General features: G+C 35.5%; 1 protein-coding gene across 1 annotated transcript; it reads left to right on the forward strand.

Moving 5' to 3' along the window:
- Positions 1–1,957: 1,957 nt before the first annotated feature.
- On the forward strand, positions 1,958–5,176 carry LOC110107666 (pentatricopeptide repeat-containing protein At2g29760, chloroplastic). The gene is made up of 2 exons (XM_020837982.2): positions 1,958–3,474; positions 4,646–5,176. Exons 1-2 carry the CDS (start codon positions 1,979–1,981, stop codon positions 5,151–5,153), a joined length of 2,004 nt encoding a protein of 667 aa, XP_020693641.1. The 5' UTR covers positions 1,958–1,978; the 3' UTR covers positions 5,154–5,176.
- Positions 5,177–11,484: the final 6,308 nt, after the last annotated feature.

Below are 11,484 nucleotides of genomic sequence, written 5' to 3' on the forward strand. Positions count from 1 at the left end.
TTGATAGGCTCAATTAGACCCATGCTCAATACACACACCATAACCATCACCTCATTCATATTCATCAATGAGCTTGATTTCTTTCACTTGCCCTGCTCTAGTTTATATTTATGGAGGGCAACCATTTTCACCCTCTTAAGACTCACAACGCTTAGCTAAATAATATTAAATTTATCCATTTCCAATGAGTTGAGTATTATAATAGATGTTCAAAAGAAAATTTTGACTACATTGTACTCTCGGATGCTTCCTAAAGGTTGGCATATGCATCAGGTCAAATCAAATTCATAATGAGGATTCTATATGCCACTTGAGACCACGGTAATGATAAGATGGTAACTCATGCTTACTTACCTATTTAATGATTTTTAAAAGTAATAAATGATCATATTTAATTCACTTATATTTTTTATAAATCACCATTCAATGGGTTAAGTTAATCGATGAACTAAATATATAATTATACTTGCTTATATGTGTAATCTATAAGTTCCTAACAAATATCGACCAAGGAACTTAGGGGGGTGACTCAATGAAGGAGAATTAGATCTCATAGCAAGTTAGTTAACCTAGCTCATTTATTCAAAGACACTCCACAAAAAATATCGCCTTGATAGGCTAGGATGAGGAATTTTCATCATCAGTAAACATTTATTAGAGGACTTGTCCATATTATTCTTAGCCCTTGAGGTCATTCACCTTAGTAAAGATCACTCACCCAAAGAAAATATCTATAATCAATTCCATCTGCTTATCACTCACATCCTCAATTCAACTACAAGAAGAACAAAATTTAGAGGTCTTCACCCATAAATTCGTAGGCTTAGTCTCTCCTTTGTCAATGTCCAATTTCAATTAATCAAGCTTACACTTCACATTAGGAGGTCTAAGTTGCACCTCAATGTACTCACATGCATATCTAAAGAACCCAACTTTGAATATTCACCCTAGATATTAAATCCTAAACATTTTTCCTAAGCACTCGGCTTCTAAGACTTGCTACGAAATAGAGAACCATAGCTAGGGATCCATATGACATCCAACACATTAAGCGACGTATCTGTAACATTTTGTAATAGTCATATCATATATTGTATTTTTTTTTAGGTTTAGCCTTCTTTCTAGCCCTCTAAGTCCTCTAAATAAGAGGTAAATAGGCATATTCTAGATCTTTTTTGATCATATACTAATGATTGTGAGACTAATGGCAATTCCAGAGCTCTTTTTCATACTCTCCATACTCACTGAAATCTCAGCTAGTTTTCAAACCCTTAAACTTGTTACTTATCACCCACGATCAAATCTCATCCAACATATTGCACTATTAAATATACTAGCTTTCATGTTAATAGGAAGTATAAACACAATATTATTTAGATGAGACATTAATATACTCAAGTTAAGATCGATGTCCTATTTTTTATAAGTACCGAACAACTCAAATGCATCTCCTCAAGACTTTTTTTGGCTTCAATTAGACTTTTGCCTCTAAGCCTACTTAAGGACTAAATGATTTTTTAATATAAAAGAACAAAATAACATATTATTAAATGTTAATAATATAAAAATGTAATGCATGGAATAACTAGTTAATTAATTAATGGTAAAAATATATAATAAATGGGTCATTTAAATTAATTAAGAGCTAATAAATATTCTAATTAAGTTCCTTTATATTTTATATGTTTAATTATTATATATTTGAAGTTCTTTTTCTAAGATTGTAATCTGCCATATATTTTCTTACTTATTTTTGTACAATTTTGTTTCAAATAATAATTTAATAGGCTAAGCCTAAAGATGAATATGAGGTTAGCAAACATTGAAGATTCTTATACTATATTCATGTTTTAAAAAAGATAAATAATTTTTTAATATAATAATATTTAAAAAACTGATGAATTTTGTTTTTTTATCCAATATTTTTTTTAACATAAGTAAATTAGTTACTCAAATTGCCGCCTCCATCAAAATCTGCATGCCAATCATCCATCTCCTTCCCCTTCTTCAATCATTCCGCTCCACCACCCACCTGAAACAAGCGCACGCCCGTCTCGTCAAGCTCGACCCCTTCCCTTTCGACGGCCGCGCTGCCGCTCATCTTTTCTCTGTCTACTTCCGGTCACCTTACCTCGATCTCTCCTATGCCTATAACATCCTCGCCGCCCTCCACTGCCCAGCCCCCTTTCACTGGAACTCTCTCATCCACTCCATCTCAGCCAGCAAATCCCCCGCTCAAGCCCTCTCCCTCTTCCGCTCCATGCTTCACCGAGGCCTCAAGCCCAACAACCACACATTCCCATGTCTCCTCAAGTCCTGCCCTTCCCTCCTCCATCTCGCAATGATCCATGCCCATGTCGTCCAGGCTGGCCTCGACGCCGACCCCTACATACAAAGCGCTCTCATTCACATGTACTCTGCCAAGGATCTGATCGCGGCCCGCCGGGTGTTCAACGCCTGCTCGAAGGCGCAGACTTTCTGCTGGAACGCCATGATCGATGGGTTCATCAAGAACGGAGAGCTAGACCTCGCACGTGCGGTATTCGACCGCATGGAATCCCGGGACGTAATTTCTTGGAACACAATGATAAATGGCTACGCCATTCTTGGTTATTTGGATCAAGCAAAGCAGCTGTTTGCTGAAATGCCACAAAGAAACGTCGTGTCCTGGAACTGCTTGCTTGCAGGGTATGCTAAATGTGGGGAAGTTGATGGTGCTCGCAGGACCTTTGAAGAAATGCCGAGCCGTGATGTGATCTCATGGAATGCAATGCTCTCTTGCTATTCGCAGAATGGGCATTCAGTGGAAGCCTTAGTCTTGTTCAATCAAATGCAATGTGCCGGTTTAAAACCAACTGAAGCCACCCTTGTGAGCTTGTTATCTGCTTGCTCTCACATTGGGGCGTTGGCTCAAGGCGAGCGCATCCATGCATTCATTAAAAACAATGGGGTTGAGCTCGACACCATCCTCAGCACCGCGCTAGTTGACATGTACGCCAAGTGCGGTAGAATAGCAGAAGCATCCAAAATTTTTCATTCTATCAAACATAAAGATGTTCTTGCTTGGAATTCCATCATTTCAGGCTTAGCAATCCATGGGCTTGTTGAAGAAGCTCTTAGCCTCTTCGACGAGATGGTGAAAAGCTTTGCCAGACCAGATGACATTACATTTGTAGCTGTGCTCAGCGCTTGCAGCCATGCGGGAATGGTGGAAGAAGGCCGTCGGCTACTCACTAGCATGAAGGGATGTTATGGAGTTGATCCAAAGGTTGAGCATTATGGATGCATCATCGATATGTTGGCTCGTGCTGGATTGTTAGAGGAAGCTATGGAGTTAACTCGAGTAATGCCGATGCAACCCAATGCGCAGGCATGGGGAGCATTGCTTGGTGGTTGCAGGATCCACCACAATAGCGATGTAGCTGAGGAAGTGGGAAAGCAGCTTCTAGACCTTCAACCAAAGCACAGTGGCAGGTAATATTGGTCTCAATTCACCTCTGTTAGTTTTGGATTTAGATCCTCTCCCATTATTATCTAAATGCACGAGGTGCAATTAGCATTATCATCTAATGCATTTTACACTGAAAAAATTTGTCAAGATATCCTGAGGCTTCAAATTTTTTTATTTGCATAAAGATTAGTGAAATTTAGGATATCATATACAACACTAATCTAAGTGCAAATATAAGGTTATTTAAGACCATCTGTATGCAAAATGTATCAGGATATCATAAATTATTATTATTATTTTGTATCGTATCATTCTATATTCTATATTCTTGAAAACAAAAACGAAGAATTCTTGCCCTTCTGATTGGATTGGATAGCTAAGATTTGAACTTATTTTTTGTTGAGAATTAGAATATTTATGGAAAAAGAAATTGAAAGTTCTACTTCAACTTCTATGACAATCTTGCACTTATATTTCCCAATCCTAATGAACTAGTTCCTATAAAGTATCATTGATCGATATGACAAAATTTTCTATATATGATACTTGGATGGGAAAAAACTATAGTGCCTTGTCCAATCAAAATGGATACATTTGTCTTGAATTGTTACAATGATTGACCCGTCCCCATTACTAAAGAAGGCAAGGATACAATGTCTAAACTATGTTGGTGATTATCTCCTAAGATACTAATAGGTGGCAATGTCAACAAATGATGATGGGCATCAAGCAATGATGCTGATGAAGGTTGACGATTGACATCTATTGTAGGATACCAATGCTCATTGTTTAACTAAGTAATCAGGCGATATCGATCAGCAAAGTGTTTGGCATTCATGAAGGAGCAAAAGCTGATGATAGTAGTTAGACTAGGCATATATCAGTTAACCAAGAATTCTAACAATGTTAATTGACAAACGCTTAGTATTATGAAGGTTAATAATTAGCATCAAGAGGTGGTTGGATCTAGGGTTGCAAATGAATCAAATGTTCAACAATCTTCAGCAAATGACTAGATTGTTTGGTTAACTGATATCTGTTGAAACTAGTTCGAAATAGTATTTCACTTTTATTTACATTCGAAACAAACGCTTGAAACTAGTTCTATTCCAATTATGTACCTTCGACCAAACTAAACCTAAATGCCATAGCTTAGAATTCTAACAATCTTCAGTTTCTGCGTTTGTTCTGCAGATACATCCTCCTCTCCAATATCTATGCCACAGCAAATAGATGGGAGGAAGCCAAGACGCTGAGAAACATGATGGCTGACCAGAGGGTTGCGAAGAATCCAGGAATGAGTATAATAGAGCTCGAAGGTATCATGAATCAATTCATGGCTGGGGACCGATCTCACCCTCAAACAGAGGACATCTACAAGAAACTCTCTGAGATTTCAGAACGTTTGAGAGCTGAAACAGAATACTTACCGGACACGAAGCAGGTTTTGGTGGACATAGAGGAGGAGGAGAAGGAGCAAATTCTCTCTGTTCACAGCGAGAAATTGGCCATTGCATTTGGTCTGCTTCATACAAGTCCTGGAGACGCCATTAGAGTTGTTAAGAACCTTCGAGTTTGTATAGATTGTCACACTGTGTCAAAGCTCATCTCAAGACTTTATAGTAGAGAGATTGTAATGAGGGATCGGAGCAGATTTCATCTGTTCAGGGAAGGTGCCTGCTCTTGTAGGGACTATTGGTGAACAGATTTATTTTACTTTTAGCTTTTGACTGTAAATTTTTTTTTTAAGAATGGGAAGGAGGAAAATTGTAAAGTTTACGTCAGCCCTCGTAACGCTTGTTTATGTTTTTACTTTAATAATTTAATTTGAATATGATTTTGTTTAATAAATAATCTCAAGCATAAGTCTTTTTTTTTTCCAGCAACACAGCTTAAGTAAGAGGTTCTTATAAAGCTATTTTTGGTTGATTTGGAAGTTCAATTATTTTATATGAATTGAAGCATAAAATAACTATAAAGGTCATGCTAGGTTTAAATAAATTTTTAATTGCTATATCAAAATTTGTATTTGATCCTTTTAGATTTAAAAAGAAAAAAAAAAACTAGCAACTATATAGAAGCTTTTTGTAGAAGGATAAGATAAATGAAAAGGTGAGTTATTGTTTCAGTTGGAAAAAGTAATCGGCCAAATTTTAACACGAGTAAATAAAGCTCAAACAATATATATTAAAATTTAAGCCATTTTTTAAATTATTTTGAGCTAGATTCTTGATGGTAAAAACTCAAGTTTAAGCAAGATTATACTAAATATTGCTCATTAAAACTGATAAAAAAAATTTCACAAAATCTAAAGAAGATTATCAAGTATTTAGATCATTTTCTTTTAAGAAAATATTTAAGGGAACTTCAAGGGTTCACACAAAACTCCCCAAGCATAGTGTACACTTCTCAATGGGATCCACTCCCAAAGTAACTCAACATCACCTTAGCTGCCGAGTTAGCAATGGAATGCATCACTGTTATCTAGCGTATTTTCTTTTAGTCAGGGCATCAATCTTGATTGTTGTTGTATTTTGACGTAAGCAGTCTGATAAACTTGAACTAGGTCAGATTCTTGCCTTATACAACTGTAGCGAAGAAACTGTACCCAACAAAGAATGGGGGAGGGCTTCCTTCCCGAGCAGGATGCACTTTCAAACCGGATTGGAGTGCCCATGGATGTGAAGCCTTTTTCTTTTGGCAGTATGAGTTTAGGTGCATGTACTGTTGTTGTAGGTAACATAGTAACTTACAAGAATCATATCTGAAGTGGAACATTCAAGAAAGGAAACTAAAGACATCATGACACATAATGGATTATAAATTATTGTTTTTGAAAAGAAAGAAAAGGTGATAGTTTTTTTTTCTTTTCATGAGAGTACTTCGCTTCTTTTGTGATGCTTCTCGAGCGTCCTTCTCTTCCTGTTAGAAGCATATGCTTAGGGGCTTCTTTTTCGAGTTCAGTGTATAGGCGACTGAATCTTTCCCTTAAGTGGAAATCTCCCTTTTTTGCTTTGATCTTATGTATTTCTTTCTCTTTATTTTTTTTCAGGTTTATTATTCTTTTCACACATACCAACCGAAAGCTGAACAAAGGCCATGTTCCCATGACCTAGGATCAACTTCATACTTAAAAGCATGGGGTGGGGGATATACGGGGGTTGGGAGGCAAGTAACCCTAAACCCAAGTGGTAGACATATTTAAAAAATGTTCCTTGAAGTTTGATTTCTTAATTGGCCTAATTAAGGGTGGGCACCTCTTCTCAATTCAAAGAAGTGCTCAGTCCTGACTCCGCATCTTACGTTTTCAACGGAAGCTAAATTGCCAAATCTGATTCGTATTGAGTATGATGTCTTCGTTTTCTTCGATGTTCCAATGCATTCCCTATTTCATTTCCTTCTTCATGATCCGCCAACCCTAAAGGTTACAACCCTCAAAGTTCAAGCGGATTCATCTTGCATGCTAGAATGACCCTAGTGCTTATCCCAAAAGGTCGCTAATATGCGAAAAGGATTTATCAGTGTTACTCCTTCCGGCTTAACCAATCTAAAGACTCACCTTCATCGTCTCACCTTCAAACACTCAGCACAAGATAACTCACTCTGAAACTTAAAGTTAATCTTTATTAGATTAAACACACTGAGCATCTATTTGATCATAACACATGTCTAGAGCGGTTCATACTTTACCTCATTTAATATTGTGCTTCTCATCTTTTTTTGTGTGTAGTTTTCCCTATAGCCCTCTAACCCTTATTGAATAAATTATAAAGAGGCACATTTTGGATCATTTTACATATGATTGAAACTTTATTAAGCTAGTGGAGCATTTTCTTTTTAGCATTCTGTCAAAATTCCTAAAAATAGCCTTTTTCATACTCATTATAAGCTCTCAGGTTGAAGTCTTTTGAGTTTTTTTCTAGTTGGGTCAAGCATAATTCTTAGACAAATTTGGATCAAATATATTAATACATGTTATAAGCATAAATTGATGCCAATGACCAGAAGAATAAACACAGCTCGATGAACAACTCAACTTTGAGTTGTTGGTGAATATGAACACTTCAAATTGCACTAGCCATTATGACCTCATAGAGATGGAGGAAAGACTGACAAAAATATTCCAAAACACCTTGATGGTGTTACGAGGCGTTGCCTAGAGAGAAAACATTTAAAGGGCCTTCTAAATCAGCTATTACAAACTTGAAAGGTTAGTACACACAAAAATGGATATACGATAGAACATAAGGGAAATCACACTTTTTTTTTAATTTTTTTATTTAAGAGAAGAAAGGAAAGCAACAACAAAAAAAACAACTCAAACAAAGAAAAAGAACATTGAACTAAATAAAATATGAACAATCTACAAACCAAAATCTACACCTCCCTTTATCATCACAGAAAAGGAGGAACAATGAAATAAATAGAAAGTACAAGCAGAAAAGTAGAAAGCAACTAAAAGAAAGATACCAACACAAACTACAACACATCACATGAATTAGAATTAAGATGGTCCCTAATCAGATGGTGGTGGTGGATGAAATTATTAGTGAAGAGCAATAAAGTGCTTTGTGAACCATTCCCTATCAGCCTCATGATGCTGCAGAAGTTGTTGGCGGCACTATAGGAGTGCGTCATTATGCTGTTATATCAGCATCTAGTGTTTATTGCAACCCTTGATATTTGAAGTAATACTCAAGTTCAAGTTGGAAAAACCCCTTTACCATAGTGGTGTAAAGGTTAGACTGGGCTACAAGGGCTAGTATTAGAGTTGGTGCTGGAGCAGGTGGGGGTATTGGTGAAGGTGCTCCTCCCCCCACCTCATCGAACTTGGGCTCATCTTCGGGCACATCCTCGTGGTGTCAATGAAAGAAGATATGAAAGGAGCCAGTAGAATAAAAGATCATGTATATGTCAGTTAGTGAGAGATATGGAAGTTGATACTTAATATAATACATAGGAAACTATGTGTCATAATGCAAGATTACACTTATGTTGGGTTGATTATAGGAAAAGAGAATTAAGGTTTTGAAAATAATAAATAAGCATGTGAGATTCATTAGTGTTGAACATGATTAAGTTTGTGACAACAAATAGAAGTGGGGTGATGTTGACTCTATCTCCAACCTTAGGATGAATCGAAGATCGGAGAACATGCTAGATGATTCGAGGATTTTGATTTAGAGAGTTAACAAGGGGCAAGTGTTAGTTCAGAGTAGCATTCCTAATTGTTATATTCATAGTGGTCCATTCATTGTCAATTTTAGATGCTAAGTTATGAGGTTTGACCCCTTCACTAGACATATGTAGCTATTGAGTGAGGTATTGTTAGTTTATTTTAATAGGATGCCTACAAACGTAGGAGGTCATGGAGGAAAAGTCAGCTTGCACTCTAAGGTTCGTAAAAATTTCAAAAAAGAGTTCATAGTTGAATAGAAAGGCTAGGGTTAAGAGGAAGTGCAAGGTGGTGGAAGCAAAAAAGTTTCATAATATGATAATTTATGACAGCTTGATTCAGGATGATTGAGGGTGTCATGTGAGCTTCTTTGAATCGATGGTATGCAGATTCATCCTCTATAGTCTGAAACCTATAATCAGTAGGATGACTAAAGGAATTTCCCTGGAGTAGACTGGCTTGCTTACCACTTGCCATGGAAATGTAAAGGATGGATTCTTAAAGGCTTAGGAGAAGAGAAGACTTGAAGGCGTGATTGAAACTTTATAATTTCCTTTATCGTATAGATTTTTCATCTGATCATACAGTACTATGAGGGATCGTACTGGATGATTAGTGAAATTTAATTTATTTGGACGGATATGTCAAAAAAGTAATCAAATCTTACAGTACGATCAGGATTGTACTGGATGATCCATGTAAAAGGAAGTGATCCCTAATAGTCATCTGGTATGACCTTTGACTAAAGGATCATATAGTACGAATAGGTGTTCATACAGTACAATGTGAAATTATTATCGTACTGGCCAATTTAATGTTTTCTAGCATCCATCAACACATGGATCGTATAGTACTAAGAGGTGGTTGTATAGTATGATCATCAATTATTGGTCAAATCAAGGCCATTGATTTCATGAGTGGTCATGACATACAAACATGTGAAAATCATACAATATGAATGAGGTTAGTAAAGTACAATGTGAGCAATTTTTTTATTTAAAAAAAATTGATATGTGAAGATCAGGGAACTTCTACTACATAGTTTTATTGACGTCATGAAATAAAAATGATAACAAAAAGAAAATAAATAAAAAACTCAACAAAAATGGAAAAACATAAAATAAATTGCTACACACATTATTGATTTCACTCTTCTTTGAATCAAGCATGAATATCAATGATATCTAGTCTACTCCTCAATCAGCTAAATGTATCATAGTTTAGGGGTTTGGTGAAAATGTTTGTCAATTAATTTTACTGGCTACATGATACGATTTTATAGCTCCCTTAACAACATGATTTCTAAGAAAGTGATGTCTAATATCTATATGCTTATTGCACGAGTGTTAAATTAGATTTTTAAAAATGAAAATGGCATTAGTGTTATCACACATGATAGGAATAGTGCCTACTAATAGTCCAAGGTCACAGATATACTGCTTTAACTATAAGACTTGAGCAACACAACTTTCTATATCTATATATTCTACCATATTGATGGATAGGGATATAGAGTTTTGCTTCCTACTAGGCCAAGAAACTAATGATTATCCTATGAATTGGTAAGTTCTTGAGGTGCTTTTCTATCTATCCTACACCCTACAAAGTTTGAGTCAAAATATCCTATAATTTCAAAAGAAGAGCTATACCTAGGATAGTAAATACCTAAGTTTTGGGTCCCTAAAAGGTATATAATAATTCTCTTAGCTGCTATCATATGGGATTCCTTATGTTCATCTAGGAATCTAGCACAAAGATATATACTAAATATTATATAAGATTAACTAGCAGGCAAATACATAAGTGATCATATTATTCCCCTATATTTTTTTTGATCCACTGATTTTCCACTTATATCCTTATATAATTGAATGGTAAAACTCATGGGTGTATTTATTGCGTCAAGACCTTCGATCACATATTTCTTTAGTATCTCCTTGATATATTTACTTTGACTAAAGAAGGCTCCATCATCTCTTTACTTAACACTAAATCCAAGAAAGTATAGAAGCTTTCCCATCATACTCATCTCAAATTATTTAATCATAGTTTTGAAAATTTTATCACAAAGATTTTCATTTGTAGATCCAAATAATATATCATCAACATAAATTTGAACAATGAGTAAATCATCTCCTATTTTCTTTAAGAATAGGGTGGTATCTACACTATCCTTAAAAAATGATCTATAAAGGTGAAATTGGCTAAGCCTCTCATACCAAGCTCTAGGAGCATGCTTCAATCCATAGAATGCCTTTTTAATTTATAAACATGATTAGGGAAGGTTAAATTTTCAAATCCAGAGGGTTATTCTACATAAACATCTTTCTCAATTACCTAATTTAGAATGACACTTACAACATCCATCTAATATAATTATAAGCCTCTAAAATATGTAAATGTTGATAGAACTTTATTGTCTTCTAACATAGATATAGGGGTAACAGTTTTCTCAAAATCAATACCTTCAATCAAATTAAACCCCTTAGCTACCTAACCTAACTTTATTCCTAATCACTACACCAAAGTCATTCACTTTATTCATGAACACCGACTTAGTTCCTATAACACTATGGTCATTAGGTCTACTAACCAACTACCATACATTATTTCTAATAAATTGGTTCAACTCTTCATGCATAGCAATGATCTATAATTCATTAGATAGGGCTTGTTCTATATTAGTGGGTTCTACCACAGAGATGAAAATAGAATGACTAACCACGTTCCTAAGCTCATGCCTATTTTTAACTCCTACAGATGTGTCTCCTAAGATAAGTTCTCTAGGCTGACTAGATGAATGTATACATTCTCTAAGCAATAGCTCCTGAGGTTCTTCTCTATTTTCTAGATCAAT

This window comes from Dendrobium catenatum, unplaced genomic scaffold (assembly GCF_001605985.2).
Source record: "Dendrobium catenatum unplaced genomic scaffold, ASM160598v2 fragScaff_scaffold_1631, whole genome shotgun sequence".
Classification (NCBI taxonomy): domain Eukaryota; kingdom Viridiplantae; phylum Streptophyta; class Magnoliopsida; order Asparagales; family Orchidaceae; genus Dendrobium; species Dendrobium catenatum.

What these genes read in the sequence shown, in the direction of transcription:
- LOC110107666 (XM_020837982.2), top strand. Translation starts at nt 1,979, where the DNA reads ATGCCAATCATCCATCTCCTTCCCCTTCTTCAATCATTCCGCTCCACC. An exon ending in CAACCAAAGCACAGTGGCAG is followed by an intron (nt 3,475 to 4,645) that starts GTAATATTGGTC and finishes TTTGTTCTGCAG; the next exon opens with ATACATCCTCCTCTCCAATA.